This window comes from Telmatherina bonti, assembly GCF_933228915.1.
Source record: "Telmatherina bonti genome assembly, chromosome: 10".
Taxonomy (NCBI): Eukaryota; Metazoa; Chordata; class Actinopteri; order Atheriniformes; family Telmatherinidae; genus Telmatherina; species Telmatherina bonti.
This window is the reverse complement of record NC_136628.1, coordinates 25856899-25879218: the sequence shown is the minus strand read 5'-3', so window position 1 is coordinate 25879218 and position 22320 is coordinate 25856899. Positions and strand designations below refer to the sequence as shown.

Here is a 22320-nt window from a genome sequence, read left to right as displayed (position 1 = left end):
GGTAATTTGACCATTTTTAGGGCTGTTTTGCTCTTATAATATGGTTCCTTTCACATTTAGCAAATTAGTGTGTAATTAATCACATAATAAATGATCTCAATAGTTAGATATAACTTTTATAACACTTGTATTTCATTATTTTTAAAATATATTTTTGCTTCCAAGCAAAACTTGTCAAGGAGGTTTGAGGGTCTTTGAGGTTTCAGCAGACCTGCAGTTTTCTGACAGTTTGTTCCACATGTGAGAAGCATAAAAACTGGACGCTGCCTCTCCATGTTTAGCTCTGATTCTGGGAAATAAAAAGTTGATTTGACACAGATGACCACGGGGGTCTGACTGGTTCATAAAGAACCAGAAGATCCATGATGAAAAACCAGCATGAGGGCAAGTGGCACACTTCCACCATGCAAGGCACAGAGATGACTTGGTGTTTAGCCAACTGTTACCTGTGTGTGACTAATTGGTGGATCATTAACGAAAACACATGCCTGAAGCGCTCCAGCTCAGTGAGCCAATCAGCTGCTCTCCCTCAGGAACTGCATCACTTAGGAAACCAGCATGCTGAGTGAGAGCAATGAGTGTATTGCATGTGTCATTACATCACAATAGGAGCTGGGTTAACAAATTATAAAGTGATCATTCAGTTTCAGAATGACTCAGCTGCAAAGAGATAGTTGTGCAAGGTTGATTATTAAATCTGTGCAATTGAAATGGAAAATGGAAATAATTTTTTTCTGAACTTGCAAATATTTTTTCACATTCATTCATACATTATGTAATAGAGCAACAACCCCCTTTTTTATGTACAACTAATGGATTTGAAAATTTTTAAAACATTAAAAATATTTAGTGAATAAGCATTATGATTACATTATTATTAATGTTTAAAAAGAAAGAAAGGAGTAAACCCTTCTTTATTCTCACCTTTAGTTTTCTTCAGTTATTCCAATGAAATCCTGATGATGACTTCACAAAGGGACACTCTGAGTAGGTTGTTTCTTCGCATTGTCGGCCCTCTCTCTTTGAATCAACGCCGATCATTGAAACACAATCGCAAATCTTATCTTGCAGCATTTTTTGTGGGCGTTGAAGAGCGTTCTCCTCAGATACGTGAGCACATGGCCCTCCTCATCCTCAGATGGTCTGAGTGTTCACTGGAGGCAGGTAGGTTTGGGGATAAGGGGGAGGGGTATTCTTCATATGATAAAGAGCCCAGATGTCAGTTTTTTAGAGTAGATTTCTGAGAAAACACCTCGGCGTTGACTTAAATCGGCTCATCTTGACTGATGAATAGCAACAAATTGCAAAGAACGTGCCAACAATTTAACAGGTGATGAGGCATTTTGTTTAAAAAAAAAAGCTGACTTCTTTATTGCTTTGACATTTTTTTGGTCTGATTTTTTTTGTGCATTTTTAAGTATCATTTGGCCCATCTGCTTTTTATTGTCTAAATTCAATAGAGGTTATATGAAACAATCCTTATGATTTAAATCCAAAGTATCACCTCAGCTGCAGTAAATGGAGCTTTAAAGAGCAGATGATGAAGGCTGAAAGAGACAAGCTCCTCATCAAGGTGCTCTCAAGCAGAGTCTGGCAGTTTCAGCTTTAATCAGAGCATTTGACAAGCTGGGTACTTACTGAAAGTGAGGCCCAGAGGACTTCACATCTAACTCAGATTTAAACCAGTGAACAGGAAACTGCAATCTGCCACTGCGGTACTCAGATGTGCTAAAATGTTGATGAACCTTGAAGAAAACACAAACATTACTCTTCTTCACAGAGTGCTTTGCAGGACAGGTGCTGGGTTTTATGATGAAAAAGAGGGAAGAACAACAGTAACAGAACTGAGATAAGAGGAAGGAGAAGTAGTAAAAGGAAAACAAGGTAAACAGTTGGATCATAAAAGTGACACTGAAGTTGTTCCCGATGCTTCCTTCCATGACATCACTGTAAACTTTAATGGTCCCAGTATTGCCTTCCAATCCAGATGATTATTGTATGACACTGTTTTCCTCTATTTTCCCCAGAAATACAGATATAAATGACTAATCATAATGATCTATTACAAGTGTTTTTCAGATATCTCATGATATCGATGACTTGAGATTTTTCTTATCGCTAGGAATGTGGAGTTCAAATCTTCCTGTGTACGTAATGTGTTGATGAACAATCATGTGTACTGAATATAGATTAAAAGGATTGTATGGCCCAGTGTTTAGTTTTGTTTTTTTTTTGCAACTGTTCTTTATGCACAGACATTTTTCTTTTATACATTATGAGAGACGGAATGACAGAATCGGCTGCATGGTGGTGTAGTGCTTAGCACTGTGACAGCAAGAAGGTTGCTGGTTCGAGCCTCAGCTGGGGGAAGGTTTGAACAGAGGGCTTTCTATGTGGAGTTTGCATGTTCTCTCAATGTATGAGTGGGTTCTCTCCAGGAACTCCTTCTTTGTCCCACCATCAACACCACCAAAGACACCCTAATTTCTCCCCTAGGAAAGAATGTGAGTGTGAATGGTTGGTTGTTCTTCTCTGTTGGCCTTGTGATGGACTGGTGACCTGTCCATCGTCTCCTGCATGATTACTGCTGGGATATGCTCCAGCTTTCCTGCCACCCTTAATCAGAATAAGCAGAATGGAAAGTGAATGAAAACAAAATAAGGCAATTTCTGCTACTGTGATGTAGAAAAGATCCTACATGTTGAAGTAATGAGATACTACAATGAAAATTCACAATTGGTCAATTATGCAACAATTTCTACTACTGATTTAAATGTCTTGAAATAGTTTAATCAGTAAGTGTCACATCAATTGTTAGCTTCTCTGTCATGATCGCACCCTTTCAACATTTCTGGTGCATCCATCTATTTGAATCTTGGCATTTATGTTCCTTTTTTGAGATGTAGATGTCTCTTTTAGAGCAACTTAATTTGTCACCATATGAAATCTTTCTTAACCTGAAGGTTTCCAAAATTAGATTGTTTACATCCAAAGAAACCACATTAGTTTGTATTCACCAAATGCTCTTTAATTAGTTCACTCAGATGACAAGAAGAAAGAAAATGAGTCATCTTAAAATTTTGAGATACTGTAATGCACAACACATAGGCATACCTACATAGCTATGCCATTTATGAAGCTTAAGTTTTATTTTATACGCATTTATCTATGCAGTCCTGATAACTCTAAATAGTTATTTTGAACTTCAATTCTTCAATTGTCCAAGTATCCCTACTTATATTTTATTCCTAATACAACTTATTATTACAGTCTATTCTTGTTAAATCATGTTCTATTTGTTACAGTCTGTGGTGCAACTTTGTGTTGGCGGATGGAGCGAGACATGATGTCCCAGATGTGCTTAACTGGATTCAGGTCTGGGGAACGGGCGGGTCAGTCCATAACATCAATGCCTTTGTGTTGCAGGAACTGCTGACACACTCCAGCCACATGAGGTCTAGGATTGTCTTGCATTAGGAAGAACCCAGGGCCAACCGCACCAGCATATGGTCCCACAAGGAGTCTGAGGATCTCATCTTGGTACCTAATGGCAGTCAGACTACCTCTGGCGACCACATGGAGGGCTGTGCGGCTCTGTCACATGTGCTCAGTGTGAACATGCTTTCATCTGTGAAGAGCACGGGGCACCAGTGGCAAATTTGCCAATCTTGGTGTTCTCTGGCAAATGCCAAACGTCCTGCAGGGTGTTGGGCTGTAAGCACAACCCCCACCTGTGGACGTCAGGCCCTCATACCACCCTCATGGAGTCTGTTTCTGACTGTTTGAGCAGACACATACACATTTGTGGCCTGCTGGAGCTCATTTTGCAGGGCTCTGGCAGTGCTCCTCCTGTTCCTCCTTGCACAAAGAAGGAGGTAGCGGTCCGGCTGCTGGGTTGTTGCCCTCCCACGTCACCTGATGTACTGACCTTTCTCCTGGTAGCACCTCCATGCTCTGGACAATACACTGACAGACACAGCAAACTTTCTTGCCACAGCTCGCATTGACGTGCCATCCTGGATGAGCTGCACTACCTGAGCTACTTGTGTGGGTTGTAGACTCCGTCTCATGCTCCCACTAGAGTGAAAGCACCGCCAGCATTCAAAAGTGACCGAAACATCAGCCAGAAAGCATCGGAACAGAGAAGTGGTCTGTGGTCACCACCTGCAGAACCACTCCTTTATTGGGTGTGTTTTGCCAATTGCCTATAATTTCCACCTGTTGTCTATTCCATTTGCACAACAGCATGTGAAATTGATTGTCAATCAGTGTTGCTTCCTAAGTGGACAGTTCAATTTCACAGAAATGTGGTTGACTTGGAGTTACATTGTGTTGTTTAAATATTCCCATTATTTTTCTTTTTGAGCAGTGTAGATTTTGATGTGTTGTTGAGCTTCATGAAATCTTGTTTTCTGACATATTTTTACATTCTTTGTTGTGTTCTGCACCTATGCAATCCCCTTCAATCTGTCAAATGACCACATATTACTTCTTCAAACATCAGAGCAAATATTCCTGACCATTTCAATGCATTTCTATGTTTGAGTGGATTAAAGCTGTGTGGGTAATCATTGATAAAAGACCTTAATTTTTGTGTATGCTTGCATGAACAATATTCTGAAAACTGACCATGACCAAAAAGAGACATTATAACTTGCTGATAGTAAAATTCCAATGAATGTCTCTACAAGTCCTAAAAGTTGTTATTTTCCAGTTTAAGTGTATACATGTCTAAATAGCCTGATGAAGATCAGGACAGTCCATGCAGCCTTCAGATATTCTGCAATTACCTGGTGAAAATATGACCATCAGGTTAATGTGGCCAGAAAAAGCCATTAACATGCTGCAGATTTTCTGTTTTCTCCAGGATAATACAGAAATTCTGCTCTACATGTGAAAAACTGTGAAACAACAAGACAAACCCTTTTAAGAGGAACTTCATAGAAACACAGATGATTAAAGGTGAAACTGATACATACATAATCTTTGTATCAGATCTCATTAAAGTTGAAGTCAATTCCAGCAATCATCAGGTGAGAGGTGAGGTACACCCTGGACAGGTTGCCAGTCCATCACAGGGCCAAGGTGAAACTCATATCCATGAAAAATACTTTTTCTCCAACCGAAAGAGACCAAACAGAATTGTTTTGATGATCATATTTATTGTTACACAAAGCACTTATGAGTAAACATGAGCACGAGACCAAATACAATCTGGCCATTGTCAAAGAGTATCATGGAGCTACCTGGAATGAAATTATTGTTTATATTTGGTAATATTGAATATGAGAGAAAAAAAGGAAAACCTCAAAGCACAAATACAAGGTCGTCTTTGAGACTAGAAGGCACAGCAGAAGCCAAGAGAGTCTAATGAGCCTGCTCCTCATCCAATGTAACAGACATATAAAAAGACAAAAAAAAAGCCCAATATAACAAAGACCAGACACCCCCTAAGACAGCATTTACAAAACATGACTTAATGATCCCAAGAAACAAATAAGTGACACGTACAAGAATACAGACGATTCATCTTGCTAATCATCACCATAAATTGGCCTTTTTATGGCTTCTGTTTACAGATGTGTCGACATCCACAGTGCCAGCTACTAAGACACGCTTGTACTTCAAATAGTAAGAGAGGTTGGGGTATTTTTTTTTATTTAAACATGTGCTGCACCTAAACGTCCAGCCTCTCTGGACTTATGTTCTTATCTTTGGCCTTCTCAAGCATATATTCATAAGTATGGTATTCAGGAATGTCTGCTACTTAGTCAAGGCGATAATTTACTTATCAGTCTTAGTAAAAAATATGTAAACAACCTTGCAGCTGAAAATATGCGTACTGGCTAAAAAAAAAACCAAAACAAAACAAAAAAAAAACCCAGCATCCTTTTATAGAGTTTTGCATATAGAGAGGTTGATGACAGTCATGTCATTTTGGTATTGTTGCCTCGTCTTCAACAAGAGGACAACACATGATCCTTCAGAAAATACTTCTTTCAATCAAAAACGCCAGGGTAAACGCAAATTTTTTATTTCGATTCATTCAAGATGACAGAATGAAATATTCCTTCAGCTGGGGGGGGAGATCTTTCAAAATGCTAATGCCTTGTGGGAGGGATAAGTGTCACAATGATTCCAGCTTAGGCACGCTTCATCCCCCGACCCATTAAGCAAGCAAAGACTGTCATCACCATTTTGGGTTTGACCTCCACAAGGTCCTCTGGGAGAGCGTAGACACGTGCTCCGATCTTCCTCGCCATAGAGACGGCATATCTAGAAAGGACACAGATAAACTCATGTGAAACTGTTTGCGTGTAAACACCAAAACAACATGGCCGTTGACTGCCATGTCATTGCATTCTTACTTGGCGTTCTCCAGCTTGTCGGCTTCAGAAAGGCTGCCGGTTTTGATAAGTTCATAGCTGATGCTGCCGGGCTGGATGGCGTCTATTAGTTCCAACACTGCCAAACTGCTGCTGATCTCTTTGTCCTGATGGAAATACAAAGAATAAAAAACACAGACTGTGTGTTTAACTATATCTTTTCTTTTCCATTCTGGTGCAAGCTAAAGGTAGGAACGCTGGTTTACCTTAAAGCTTGAGATTTTGGTAGATTTTCCAGCTTCTGCCAAAGTTTTGTTCACCCATCTCACGATGATGTCATCATTGACTTTCTCTCCATCCCCCAGGTCCTCCAGTACATTCAGTGTGTATCTGAAAGAATGAAGACACAGCATGTCTATTACAAACATAACAGAAAAATAATGGGTTTTTTTTTTAAATTCTCAATATAAGTTACTGTAGAATATGTAAATGTTCACTACTGCTGCTGTTGTTACAGTCCTTTGTGTGTGTGTGCGCGCATGAGTCCTATAATGTTTTCTCTGGAACTGACCTTTACATTCTTGCTATGTAGCATGTAAATTTCCCTACTGAGGGATCAATAAAGTCTTATCAGCTCTTCAAATATAGAAAACAAGTGGAAAAAAGGCAACATCTGATACACAGCATTTGAAGGATGGTGATCATGGCCAAGATAGAAAAGTTTTACAAACCTCTTTATAGCCCTGCATTGTTGCAAATGGCTCTGAGATCGTGTGATAACAGCTGACAGAAATGGACCAGAACAATGACAGATGTCCTTGTCTGATGAATTACAGCTATTTTTAGATCACATTGTTGCTGAAACAGCAAGTCTTCGTATTGACTTTTGATTCAAGAAGAGTATTACTCTTTGCATTGTGCTGTAGTTAATATTTTTCTATTTAGTATTTGTATATTTTGCTATTTTATTTGTACATTACATTAATCTGTCTTATGACTCATTTTTAACGAGAACATTTTATTTGAAAATAAAGCACTTTGGTCAACTTGTTTTTAAATATGAGTACATATCTGTTGGAAAACCATACTCATGTGGATGCTATGAGATTTTTTATCAATAAAGTATTATCAATAAAGTATCTTTGCCTAGCCTGTACGCAGCCACAATTCAGAGCCTCTGAACTTTGCAGATCTCATTTAGATCTAAAATCTGCAGGGTGTGTGTGGTCCACCGAGGCCCGGCTTCATTACTTTAGGGATTCAAAGCATCTGCTACTAAAACTCTGGGGCCTGGACACACAGGAAACATTAAAGATCACATGAGGTCTATGTGTTGATGGATGTGTTGAAAGCATGAGGAGAACCTACACAATCTTGAAATCAGTATCTAGATTTATTCAAGAGGGCAAAGTGACTGTGATGTCTTTGAACAGACAATAATCACCGACACCCTCAGGCTGAAAAAGAGAAACACACCAGTACAAAATCATGTGAACTAAAGCCTGCACTAAAAAAGCAGAATTAACAAGGAAATTTCAGGCTCAACTCTGGGTTTTTGTATCACAAAGCTGGTTTACTTCTTACTGGGGGTGTATTGCCATAGCAACTTGTGCAGGAAACCTAACCTGCTCTAGAGGAGGTCAGGTTTCAGGTTAGATATAAAAGATATAAAAACTTGTAAAAAGAACACCTGCTAACTATTCTCTTAGAAAAATACATTAAGAACAAGAAATAAGGGGATGTCAGAATCAGTTATTCTGCTGTGTAATTTTTGTATCTTACATCTGTACATGGGCAGGAGTGTGGAGAGGGGCAGGAGTGAGCAAGTTTGTCTCGTCTTGTTTTGTCTGTATCTTATGTATTGTTTTGCGTTTAATTTGTGTAATTGTTGATTATGATGTATTGTTTTATGTTTTTGGACCCCCTCGAAAACGAGATGGTACATCTCAAGGGGCATTCCATAAAATAAATTTCTCTCTAAACAAGCTACAAATGAAGAGAACGCCATTTTCCATATTCCTTTTCAGTCTAAGAGTAACGTTCCTTAGTTCTTCATCACATCATGTGTTGAAGCTGATCTGCTACAGAGAAGCCTCTGAGCTGGCAAACGAGGCGGTAACGGAGGTGAAGCACACGTTCGGTGTGTATTTCCACAAATCAAGCCAGCATCGTGGAACTCTCCGTTAAACAATATGCCGTTGTCTCAGCCAACTTCATGGTGCCAGCTTGGTGAACGCCGCGATGCAGAGTCGCCTCTGCTTTGCATGTGTGAATTACCAAAGAGACACAGCCACGAGTTAACAGGAACATGTTATGAGATACCAGCTGAAGGAAATGCCCACACAGCCGGAAACAGGAACTGATTAACCTGAAGCTTTTTCCTGAAGATTTTTTTTTTTTTTTTTTTAAGATCAGGAACTGAGCTACAAAAGATTTTCTGTAAAGAAGAAGGAATTTGATGACACTATGACTATTAGTTTGGCACGCCAAAGATTTTACATCTATACTTCATGATTGCTAAGGCTCCATCAAATGTGCCCCGTATCAATTATAAAGGAAAATGCTATTCTACAGTTATTAGAGGGCGATAAAATGTGTGTGTGTGTGTGTGTGTGTGTGTGTGTGTGAGGCGGGGGGATTTAAAATGAATAAACTCTATGCTATAAAAATGATGACATTATTTTACAAATATTCTTATAGAATAGATGAAAATAAATCAACTTAATAGAGAGTTCAATAAGATTTAAAATAAAGAACAGCATCACTGTACATGTCTGTAGAAGTAAAATACTGTATGTGGGAAAATGTGGCACTGTTATCTAACAATTCATGCATCAGGGGTTTAAGTAGCAATGTTATCGCAGTGTTTCACCTCCTCATCAGCTGCCACACAAGTGCCAGGGTCAGGGTAGCGTTGCCATCATTCAGGTCCTGCCCGCCAATGCCAACAAGGGAAAATTTGGCTGATTTGCCCAGTTCCACTGCATAGTTACAATTTTCCAACTAGGGAAAGAAAAAAAACCAAAACATCAGTATATGGAATCCAAAATGTTTTTTTTTGTTTTGTTTTAAGAAAACTTAAAAGAAATAGATGTACCTTCTTCATGTTGGTTCCCAGTTTGGGATAAGGCGGCTTGTTGACCTTGTTGTTCCAGTCAACGGGCACCTTAATCTTCTCATATAGTTGGAGGATGACCAGGGCGTCCTGTAGATCTCTAGAAGAATATTGAACACTGTGAGTAATGATTTTTAACATTTCATTAACGCACAGAAAAAAATGCTTCACCCAGCAAACGTCATAGATGCCAGTATGATGCGAGACAAACTGGAAACCAGTTTTAGAAGCGGTACATACCCATAGAGATGATTCACGTGAGGGTTCACTCCAAGAGAATTCATCCAGTTTCTAAATGTCCTCTCTTCTCTTGTCTCACCTAATCAACAAAAGATTTTGGGACTTAGAGGACTCAGTAACAGCCATACAAATATGATCTTCAGTTTGAAGGAGCCAAAGCTTGATTACATTAGAAGTGATTTCAATCCTACAATAAGTTCAAAACGTGGCAATTATAACAACACTGCTCTGTTCATTTAGATTTTGGAACACAGCTGCAGTCAGAGAACTGATTTAGTCCATGTTAGTATCATAAATGTCATGATGTGAAAGATCAAGTTACAATGAAAATCCTACCCTCCAACAGCCCCCAGTTAATGTCCTCATTCTCAGGTTTGGTCAGTGCTGGATATTTGTTAAACAGATTGGCCACAAAGGCAAGATTAAGTTTGGGGTTTCCACTGACAACATCAGCTGGGGTGACAAACTGCCGACAGCCGAGTCTGTCGGCCTGCTGCAGCATGGCTTCTGCCCTCTTCATGTCGTCCTTCTCCTGGAAAACACACACACAGGTCCTCGGGTCAGAGGCACGGTGTCATAAAGATGTTCAGCAGTTAGTGTTGACGGTACTCACACTGAAGCCTGCCATGCTGACGTCAATGCGTGGCTGATCCTCCTCTGTGCCTTTCGGAGAGATTTGATTCAGAAGGTGGAAGTAAGCCCTTGAGTCCTGGGAATTTAAACAAAAACAACAATATTTAGCTTCCGGCAAACTGGATCAACAATAACATTCACACTGTAGTTAATGATTAAACTGACACTGAATAAACTGATAAAAAAAACAACAACTAATGAATAAACTGACACTAGTGGACGATACTACTGCGCAATCCAAATAACACGCAGACTCATCTAATATCTAATAAATCTAAGCTTTGCACACATGCACAATATGACATTTATAGTTAAAATGTAAAGAATAATAAGTCATAATTACGTCAGAAAGAACAAAGCTGTCAGACATGTGATTTTTATTTACTGATCAACTGTGTGATGCAGATGGTTGCCATTATTACTTGCACACCTGTACAAATTGATTCATGACTGTATCGAACAAATGCTACACATCTGATAAGATGTGAACTTCCTAAGAGAAAGGCACATTGCCAAAAAAAACAGAAGCACTTCTTAACCCTCTGATGCATGAGTTATTAAAAAAATGAATGCCATATTTTTCACAAGCAATATTTTACTTTTACAGACATGTACAGAAACACTTTTCTTTGTCTTTAGTATTGTTTGACTTTATATTGTGTTTATCTTTTTGATCTATTTAATAGAAATATTCATAAAATAATATACTGTCAAATTTGAATAATAGAAATAATCTTTAAAAACTGACTAGTATCATTTTCTTGCCCTGTTTATCACTGAGGTAAACTTGGTAACAACTTGTACGTGTAAATATATGATCAGTAGATATATTAAATTTTTATACTAAATTAGTTTATTCTTAAGTGAGTGGCTTCACTAATGTCAAGTGAAGTAGTGAAATTGCAAACATACCATCCTCACCTATAAACATAAAAGAAAAAAGCCTTTAAATTATGTGTCCACTGTAGTGGAAACCTAACAATGCATCAAAGGGTTAAGATACAACCGTGTCAGTGTTGTGTTAGGATTACCCATTAACTTCCTATTTCTGGAGCATTTCAGGCAGATATTTTACTGATGTTGTGACAAAATAAAAACATTGATCGCCTCCCCAATAACCTCTGTTTGAATCCTTTAAAAATCTCATTGGTTTCCAGCCTTCTTGTTGTGTTTAAAACAAGAACTGTCTAGAACAAGATTTCAAGCCCTACCTTGATATCTGAACTGAAGTTGTTGATCTTCTGCCAGCCAGCATTTTCCAAGTGAAAGTTTGCCCAGCGCAGCAGTAGTTCTTCTGGCGATAGCTTCATCAGGTCCTCCAGGGTTTCCCCATCTCTCAGCAATGCCGCCAGCGCTGTTCAGGGGTGTTCATGATCAGTTAAGCTACTTATATATGTTTGTGTAATATCTATTCCACTCAGTACCTTCATTTCTGCTGAGTTCTATGTCAGCAAAAAGGCCTATCTTGATGATCTGCCACAGCAGCCCGAGCACCAAATGAGGTTTCCCTTCTTTCAGGTCTAAAGCGCCAATGTTCACCACGTGACATCCGATGGCTGATGCAGAGTTCAGAGCCAGGTTCAGATTCTCCTGCAAGCATCATGTCATCAAATGTTAATGCCACTGCAGAAAATAACAGATAGTTTAAACACAGCATTTCCAAAAAAAAAAAACGATTTACAGACCTGTATTGTAAATGGCGTCAGCTTCTTCTTGTTAATGGTCCTCTCATCGATGGTGTCTGGCACTGAGAGGTTGATCATTTTGCTGTATGAAAACATTAACCTTAATCAAATGTAGCAGCCACAATATAAAATACTGTTTTCAGAAGATCAGTCTGTTAACAAGGGCAAAACACTGATATTATTGTTCTTCATTTACCTTTAAAAAAAAACATATAGATTAAGGAAAAAAAACCCTAGACATAGCTGAGCAGTTATATGTTATCTTAAGAGGTCTTTATTACAGTGACTTAGAATAAAATCATACAGAAAATTATATCCTAACATTTTCTGTATTAAGAGAAAAAAAGAGGGGTGGGTTACTGAATGTCATCTTCGTTTTCAGACATACTCATCAGTATTTCACAAAGTTTGGCTAGGTAGACTTATTGTCAAGACACAGATCACTGTGTCGTGGGATAGTAGAAGTCGTCATTTTACTTCAGATGTAGAGAGGGCAGAACAGGAACTCTCACCAGAGCACTATCCCATCTCCCACAGATGTGAAGAGAGAGTCTGTGTTGGGATCCATGGGCAGGACATGCTTGCAATCCGGGTCTTTTTCCAGAGCAGTGTTGATCCAGTTCACAAAAGCGTATCGCTCTTCCTCTGTGTGGATTTACATAAACAGTCATTGGTTTAAAGAAAAACAGCTATATAATGACACATCATCAGTCATAATGAATCATTTCAGTAGGTCACATTGTCTGTACTGGGTGTCTTCATCTGTAGCTGAACTGCAGAGTACAAAGTCAACAACTTACTACAAACATTGGCAGTGTCACGTACCCGAGTATGAGTGTTGTGTGCCTTCACTTGACAGCTCGGATGTCCCTCCAATGGCCAGGATGCCTTCTTTTCTGTTGATAGCTCTACGGAAAGTTTTTGCTATCTGACTGCCCTTCAGCTCCTTGTCAATCTGAAACAAAAAAAAAAAAACATTTTAGGAACCAATCACATCGCAGCCTAAAAAAGTTATTGGAAGAGGTTTTATTTGCTAAATGATTTTGTTATAAGTAGTTAATCATAATAGCTCTAATTAGGTATGAAAGTATTTAGTTGAATTGACTTATTGTATCTACATTGCTTCTATCTGATGCAATGTTAAAACAACTGTGCTTCAACAACTTTGAGCGTTACAAACTGCAAAATGTTACATTTTTGGTCTGTGTTACACAGCCTAAGTTTTTTTCTAGCTTTTTAAACTTGTCACCACACAATAAGAGTCAATCATGTGTGGTGGTAAACACTTTACTGCTCCAAAGGTTCACAACGTGAAGCTACTTAGATAATACTTTGAACTCTGAGCACCATCTACGACAACATATACGCTACGTGAAACAAAAAAACTGGTCATGAATCAGATATGACAAAGTCAAATGTCACTTTTGTAGCCCCAAATAAAAAATCATTTCCTATGCACTTTGCTCCGTCAACAGCTTCAATTCCAGTTGTTGAGTTAAACATCCTTGAAGCCAGGTACATAATAAAAAGCAGTTACGGTTTTCACATGGCCTTCGTGACAACGTGGGCTTGAAGTTTTAGATTATTAACCATCTTAAACTGCACTGAGACTCAACATTATAAATTATGATTTGTACTGACATGAATAAGACACACACAGTGTCCTCAGATTCTTGCTTGGATTCAACTCACACAAACCAATTTTGGCTTGTAAAGAACTAAACTGAGTACAGCAACACGTTAAGCGGACATCACAATAGCTACGTACATCTTTTAGTTTAATCAATGCACTTCATGCAAACGAAAAAAACAAAGAAAAAAAAAAACCCCACAACCAATTGGTTCAATGAAACACAGATAAAAATGCAGAAAAACTGTATCAAACCAGGCCCAGTTTACATAACTAAACAACCCAGCTTTTCAAAGAATTTGTTTTGATGGGAGAAGTGATAGAAGCAAACTAGGTACATCTATGGGAGAATCAACAAAAACTGACCACAGTAACGCTGAAAAGTAAACTTAATAACCAAAAGAGTTGTATCAGCTTTTACTTCATTATGTGGGTAAATCAAACAGGTTCATATAAAATACCACATCTACAAAAAATAAAACAAATGCAATAAAATCACATTAATATTAATAGGACAATTTATACTACAATAAATCACTTTTGGTGCCTACAATAATAATAATTAGCTGATTTTAGAAGGAGATATAACTATTTTTGTCATATTTGTACTTCAATACAAAAACCTGAATCATCTTTTGTCCTTGTTGTCTTATTGGACTCCCGTAGCAACGTGGCAGACGAGGTCACTCTGCAGACACACCAACTTTGCTGGAATTTCTCCTTACTGGCATGAAAACATAAAAACAACCTGCCAGCTAAAAGTCTGAGAAGACATGGTCATTGACCAAACAAGGGCAGCAGGTCGATGGGCTCATTATAGCAAACAAACCACAGTAAGACTGATCATCCTCCACAGATATAATCTAAACATTACAGTGTGTCATTAAAGTTAACAGTAACAGTTAAAAACACATCATTAGAGCTGTTGTCCTCCAGACTAACATGACATCCCAACATTATATCAGTCTAAACAAAACGTAATGGAACCATACGGATCTTTACCTTACTGCGTTGCAAGTTTCTTATCAGTAATGCAAAGAATAGTAGCAGCTTTGATAATATAAGTTGTATGGTAATATGTCTGATACTTCCTGCAGCTGAGGTTATCAACGCTTTATCAGCGACCTTAGCTCCGCAGGCATCTGTGTGATCACAAAGAGCTATTCAGCAAGGAACTGTGCAGCATAACTCTTCACCACAAACACACTCAGATGCTAGCTGGTTCATCTTATGCACCTCAAGTGACCGATATAACCACAACCGGCCAAAATATCGTGACCTTGTGCATTTCAAAAAGTATGAATGGGTTGTGGGGATGATATTCATTGATATTTAACAGAGATGGAATCAGGGCTGTATGGATGATACAAGTCAGGAGGTGGATGGCACACAAACAGTATTATTTTGTGTACCACTGAATGGAAAAAAAAACCCCCAAACATCTTAAAAACAGGCAACCTTCAACCCATAAGTACAAAACTGAAGCCCATTTTGGTTAGGCCTTCTTATTTTGAGACTTTGACTCATTAGATTGGCCTGTACAAAATGTCACCATGTGAATAAGTTCTCCTTCATCACTCCTGACAAGAAATACAGGAACTCCCATCATTTTGCTGACCTCACTTCCACATTCCTGTGCATGTTGGCGAGTTTGTGTGTGCATGTTTGGTTTGTCAAAGCCTTTTAACTCTGTCATTCATCTAGCTGCTGAAAGTTGTTTTGCATTGAGGTTCCATGCAGATGGCAGAAATGCGTTCAGGCAGTGCAGAGCGCAAAAGACTAGCCTCCAGTAAGAAAAACTGCAGAGAGGAGATGGAAACCTGTCAGGCATCCATTGAGCTTTGCTCAACTTACCGACAAAAACTCTTCAAAGCTGATCTGATTGTCCTTGTTGCGATCGAGTTTATGCAGGATTTCTCGGACCATGTATCCGGGCAGGGTGTGGCCGGCTTCTTTAAGGAGCTCGCCGAGTTCGTAATCGCTAATGTATCCATCGCCGTCCAGATCTGCAGAAACAGAAGCAGAGGGACATTTAGCTTTTTACAAAGTCCAGACTAGTCAAAGTAAAAACTTAAGACGTTCAATGACAATAAAAACAAAGCTGCAACAAGCTATAAATATGGCTGATATTTATAGAATCATCAGATCAGTAACGTACTAATGTGTCCTTTTACTCACCAATCTTCCCAAAGATTTCTCTCATCTCCTCCGCCTCCTCTTTTGTTATTTTTCCTGTCATTTTTCTGTGATTGACCTGATGTGGTCAGTCAGAGAAAGCGATGACTGTGGAGAAAGCAGAGTTATCAGTGTGGGTTAAAAATAGAAGGAAGATCAAGATGAGACCAACTGCATCTTCATCAGCTTCTCCTCATCTCAGTTCCTTCAGCAGCTTCCTCTGGCGTAAACAGAAGCAACTGCACAGCCACAACTAGGAGCTATGAGACAGAAAATTGAGCTTTTCTCTTATCTTCTTGTATTTTACAAAAGTACCTTCTAAATGCCTCACCCAACGTATCGCATCAACTGTTCGCTTTATCCCTTTTCCTTTTCAAAGCATGTTTCTTTCCCCCTAATCAAAGTAATTTCCTGTTTGCTCCATTGTATAGCAAGAGGCCCATTCTGTTATAAACCTTCCGGAGGTGCTCAGACCAAAACGGCCTGTGAATGATTTTGTGATCTGCTTTAGATTTGCTTATTAGTCATTTTACTTGGATCTCTTGCTTTTACATTTTGCCAGTATTATATTCGAGATTCTAAATAAATTTAGTTTTTAGGTGTAACGCAGAGAAAATAATCCAGCTTTAAAAACCAACATATCATCAACTTGCGAATTTCATGAGCAAAACTGTCTCTAACCACAGAAAAGATTTGCTCAATCATGCAAATTCTTTAGGCCAACAAAACTGGGTATTTTGCTGGACAAAAACCTCTGTGTTCTTAAACTCCTCAGAGGGAAAGCGACCGTCTGGAAATCACTGAAAATAAGGAATTCCTTGCCGTTCTGTAGTGGTGGAGGAATGCATGAGGCCTGGGTGGATCGGGCTCCACTTACAGAGGTGAGCGGGGCGTACGGCCTCGCTCTGCACGGCTAAACTGGTATGATGGCATTCCTCTGCAACACAAGGGCTCAGAAACAGAACGAGGTTTACGAGGATCAAATTTTTTTCCAAAATGAAAAAGTCTTGCTTACTTAATTTAAAGTAGAGATTTGTTTTATTCTGGGCATACCTGACCCATCTCCACTGGATCTAATAATAATAATGTTAAAAATATATAAGGGAAAAGTCAAACGTCCAGTTAGTTAAATGGTTAATACCAATCTTTATCATTAGAGAAGATACTCCCAAACTTTGTCTGTTAGTAGGAAAGGCGAATCACAAACATCTAAGAAAACAGTTAACTAAATCCTGTAGCCATGTGCCGCCAGTGGTGAAAAAAAGCTGTTAATAGTAGCTGAAAAGGATGATTCACATGGTGTCTGAGGTGTGACTCATTTTCTTTAAAGCTACTCTAACAGACAAAGCAGTGGGACGAATTAAAAAAACATTTCCCTGAATAATCAAACCCGAGTCTCCCTGCAAATTTCAAACTCATTTCAAACTATAACAACAAGAGATTAGCAACTTCTTTATCAGCAAAAAACATGAACGTAGATAACTTCAAATGCCTCACCATGAATCAGAGGGAACAGGGTGTTTTTCCTTTGCAGAGTAACACTAAATCTGGGCAGACCAAACTCCTGACTAAACGATTAGGAAAATGACGATTCCAGCGTTGCTATATTTAACTTCTCTCCCAAAGGATGTGAAATGTGGCTGCTGAAGTCGGCCTTGCTACAATAAGGGCCGACAAACATTACCTCACTTGCCAGCCCTCGTCACACCCTGAACAGAGGCAGAGTGGAAACAGAAGAGGGGTTAAGTACACGGAGCAAAGGCACAGATGGCGGCAGACAAATGTGAGCCGTATCGGTGGTGGCACAGAAGAATAGGGGGTTTGTAATCAACCGTCGCAAACCACTGCAATAGATCCTGCGTTACACTAGAGCAAGAGTTTGGAGTGTCAGGCACCACACAGTTGCTGTCTTTGACAGCTGGATGGTGTGTTCAGTTGGAGGAAAAAACGTCATCTGCCTAAATGGATTACCCAAAAGCATGTCAATACCTCTGTTAGAGTTCAAGTACATTATTAAAACATGGGCGCTGGAGTGCAGAACAAGTTCAGTAGAGCAAGATGGCACTGTGCTAATTAACATAGAAACAAAAACATCAAGAATAGGGTGTAAAGACTGCATTATTAGGAGTTAGGAAGAGAGGTTACATGATTCTAGCAGCTGCTTAACATTTCAGGAGTTCCCTAGCTTACTTTTACAACTCACTACCATCCATAGCCATGGATGTGACTCCAGGCATAATTGCTAAGTTAAAAACAGCACTTCAACGCCATTTACAATCATCTTTGATGGATTCAATGGAGCCAATTAAAAGCGGAGAGCTGCTCCCAGATGGCTGAGTTAAATGTGAAGGGCCGACGCACCCCACCCCGCCTGCGTTTCATCCACAGTTACATGGGAAATGTGAGGCACACAAATAGAGTGGGCACCCTTCCCAAGTGTGGTCAAGTTCATATGTACACACCCAACACAGTCTGCAAGAACACGGACATTTTTACTGGGTCGCAATCGGCTGCAGATTTGAAACAAAATGAGTCAAGAGCGCCGAACAGTCTGCGACACCAGCCTTTTATTTCCTTTATGGGCAGTCAAGATAAGCACAGGCCCACTGACAGGTAAGGAGGAGGTGACAAAAACAAATACTGTGTGTAGAGTTTACACAACTGTGGTAGCAAATGCAGCTGCAAACAACAAAAAGGGCTGGGTTCAGGAGTACTATAAAGCATACAAAGCAAAGATATATGGTGAATTGTCAAGGAAATATTAACCCGAGACAGTCTCTTGTCGGGTTTCCTTACTGTACAGATAATATCTTTAAATTATTACTTAAATACATACATTTTTAATAAAAGTACAAGGCAGACGATAAAGGCTTGTGACAGCAAATGTGTCAACACAGGAATCCATACAAATCACCACTTCAGAATGTCATTGGACAGGTTACAGAGATATCGCTGAATCAGTTTAGTTGGCTTGTTTCTGCCTCTGGCGAGCAGCCACACCCTCAAATGTTTGCCATTACACAACAAAAGCTTTGTAAAACATTATCTGTTAAATACAACATAATCAGACATCCCTACAAAGTGCAGTAAAACACACAAAAGAGATGCTTGTAGCCACATGCAAGCACCAAGACACCTCATGTATTTGCTGTTAAATATGAGACCTGACCCTGAAAATATTAGTAGCTTACTACATCTTTGATTTGCCACCATGTTCAGATTTGATGTCATATATTTACAAGTTACAAATTGTTGCTGTGATCAATTAGCCTTTCAAGAGTAACTATTGCCATGTCGACTTCTGATGTGGTTGCAAAAGCAGAAAATGAGGAGGTGTAAAGCTTTGAGTGAATAGCTTCAGTGGAAATCAATAATCAAATGTAATTTCATACTTAATAAATGCTGCTAATAAGTATTAAAATCTCTTGGAAAAAAAGAGCAAAAACTTTGTTAAGATGATCAATTTCAATGTGTTGCATAACAGGTAAAGACACCTGTTCAGAAGCCTGACATGCATAAAGTTGGGCAACCTGTTAATTCACAACAGGGTGGAAACAAACCGTTCTCCTTCCTGACTGTCTGGTTTGTCTTTACAGTGATAACATCAGACACATAACGTCCGTTTGAAATGCCTACTGTGGGCGCTTAGGTTATTCCACTGCAAGAGCAGGGGAAACTTACGTCTCACTTCAGCTATTGTGAAAAATATCATACATACCACACATGCTCATTCATGGCCAATTTGACCACACAGACCATTTTAATGGCAAACAGTTAAAATGACTTGCAGCTTTTTTCTTTGTCCCATAAAGTAAATGCAGAAAAATAAACACCTTAATTGTGTCTGATGGAAAAAAAAGTATATATATGCTTTTGCCATTTTTAGCAGAATTATTCATCCATATAATTCATTTAACAGTCCTGTTGAATAAAAGATGGGAAATCCACATATTTGACTGCTGAAAAAAAAAAAAAATAAAATTTGAGACACAATCCTTGTCTCAAGACATAACATGACTTATGAGTTATGTTGTTGTTTTTTCTAATTGTTTCAAATAGTCTTGCTCTTAAGCAGCGATCATTATTTGGGACCCCAGATGCAAGTATGCTTTAATCCCAGATGGACTCCGGGAAGAAAATCTGGTAAATCACTCAATGAAGTTAAACAAATTTACACAGACAATGTTTGGGTAGTATTCACCAGCATACTGCAGATCACACCAGAACAAGATTTTTGTAACATACACCCTGTACAGTGGGTGAAAACTTACTTTACAAAGAAATGTGGGACTGAAGAGGTACAGAGACAACACGTTTAATAACACAGAACACAGTGTCAACAAGAATAAAAACACATTTTAGAACTAGATAAATAGTAAAGATATATTACAATAAGTAAAATGTTGTGTACCGGGAAGCTTAAAGAAAAACAAAATAAACAAAACAAACAAAAAAAAAAAACCAAAGGTAGAGGCTCCACCTAAACGGCTTCCTCCAGTGAGACAGGCTGGTCTACCAAGTTATAATTTGCTCAATTACCTACAAATAGTTCCAGAGTAATATATATATATATATATATATATATATATATATATATATATATATATATATATATATATATATATATATATTTTTTTTTTTTTTTTTTTTTTTTTTTTTAAATTTTTTTTTTTTTATTAACACGCAGCTGCTCAATATTTCATTTGATCTTATCTTACTAGTTGTTTCTTCGGGTATATTTTATCATTTTGTCTTTAAAAGTTATCGGGCCATGCTTAAATAAGCCAGAGTGTGCGCTGTGGTAATTTTTTCTGTTTTATTCGGAGCTGTGAGGATGAATAGGCTACAGTGAAGATGTAGGCTAAAGCTAACCGGCTAGCGAAAGACATGCAAGTTTTACAGGCAGGAAACTATCCATCCCTGTTTACTCTTGGAAATCCACCCCTCTAAAAACAGGATGTTGGGTATGACAGAGAGCACACATTAGGAAAAGATGTTTGTTTATAGTTAGCGCAACACAGACAAACTCAAGCTGTAAACTAAGTTTTTTGGCCAAGAAGTTGTCAGGAAATTGGTACTTACTGTCGGTGCGCCTGAAATTCCAGACAGTGTCCAGTTTGCAGTCCTGCCTCCACGTAGAGACAAAAGTAGACGCTAGGAATGTTGGCCCCGCCCCGCACATGACGTCACCAGACTAAGGCGTGTCATTAATGCCAAAGACAAAATCTTTTTTAGTTACGTATTTCTTATTTGTATCACATGCAAACTATGTTTTATTTTGTATTTCCACTCAAATCTTTTAAGAAAAATGTCTCATCATGGCCATACTGTGTGAAGCAAAACAAAGCATTTGACATGTTCTCAAAATGTTATTTTTGTGTTAAATGAAACATCATGAACAAAATCAGTCATTTGTTCTTTGGCTGAGAGTTTCTGCTCTGAATTTGTAAAGCACCACCTTTGACTGATAAACTCTAAATGTGACAATGTGTTATTTTTTTATTACCATACAGCTACCATCTAAATGGGAAAAGAACTGACCTTGTAACATTTTGTGACCATTTTTTTTTTTTTTTGGCAAGAATATGAAGTGTATCACATTATGATGTATAATTTTATAGCAAATATATAAAAGGTGTAACACCATAACATGATTATGGGGTATTCCTGCATTATTAAGCACTTTAATGAGCAGTTTCTACAATAATATGACTGAGCTATAAACAACAAAAATAAAAATTAAGGTTAAAATGCTCCACAGACTGTTGCTGGACAGAATGAAAATGAATACCAACTTGTATTTTGCTGATTGCCATTGTGGGTAATATGCTTGTTAACTGTGAGCTTGACTGGTGTCCAATTGTGGGGGGATGAGCTCTGAAAGCAGGTGTAAAATGTGTTGATATCGTCAGGCAGGTGCCGATGGTACTGGAGTTGCTCCTGTAGTCTGTGATGTGCTGCTTGTCACATGTGGCCAGATTCAGCTATAAAGTAGAAGCCGTTCAGCTTCTCTCTAAACTGCCTCTTAGCTGATGTGATGGCCTTTCTCGGTCCATACTTTGCAGCTTTGTACTCAGTCTCATCAGCAGATGTAAAAGCAGTAGCGTGAACATGCAGCATATAACATACCTGGCTGTTTATCTAACTGGTTGGGAAACTGCCTGTTCCTCTCACCCCCTGAAAAACTGGTTTGTTTCTCATTTAAATGATGTCACATTTGTAATGAAAATGGAATTGTGTGATGAGTGGCAGAGTTGAGTATGTGGATTGTACCTGTGAAAAAAAATATTGTCAAATTTTTCTGTCAGGGCGAAACAGCTTATTGTGTAGTTGGCTCTTACTTTGAGTTTCTGATATCCAAGACAATTAGAAGCTTTGTAACAACTATGAGCATGGTCCCTGCTACTATGGTCATTTAAATGGAAGGGCAAAATGTGAAGAAGGTATGGAGAATTCTGTGTTGACTGCTGCTCTGACAGGATAGCTTTTGTTAGAGGCGGTATGCTGGTATAAACA

General features: G+C 38.6%; 1 protein-coding gene across 2 annotated transcripts; it reads right to left on the bottom strand.

Annotated features, from left to right (window-relative positions):
- Window positions 1-5158: 5158 nt before the first annotated feature.
- Window positions 5159-20952, bottom strand: LOC306761860 (plastin-3-like). 2 transcript variants are annotated; one of them, XM_079248178.1, is made up of 16 exons: window positions 20887-20952; window positions 15808-15912; window positions 15484-15635; window positions 12825-12954; window positions 12512-12644; window positions 12000-12081; window positions 11739-11904; window positions 11526-11668; window positions 10295-10390; window positions 10018-10213; window positions 9682-9760; window positions 9424-9541; window positions 9199-9329; window positions 6593-6716; window positions 6369-6493; window positions 5159-6276 (listed from the first exon to the last, which is right to left on the bottom strand). In XM_079248178.1, exons 2-16 carry the CDS (start codon window positions 15866-15868, stop codon window positions 6144-6146), a joined length of 1869 nt encoding a protein of 622 aa, XP_079104304.1. In that variant the 5' UTR covers window positions 15869-15912; window positions 20887-20952; the 3' UTR covers window positions 5159-6143. The 2 variants fall into 2 exon arrangements, with proteins under 2 accessions (XP_079104304.1, XP_079104305.1); XM_079248179.1 differs by lacking the exon at window positions 20887-20952 and adding an exon at window positions 17302-17417.
- Window positions 20953-22320: the final 1368 nt, after the last annotated feature.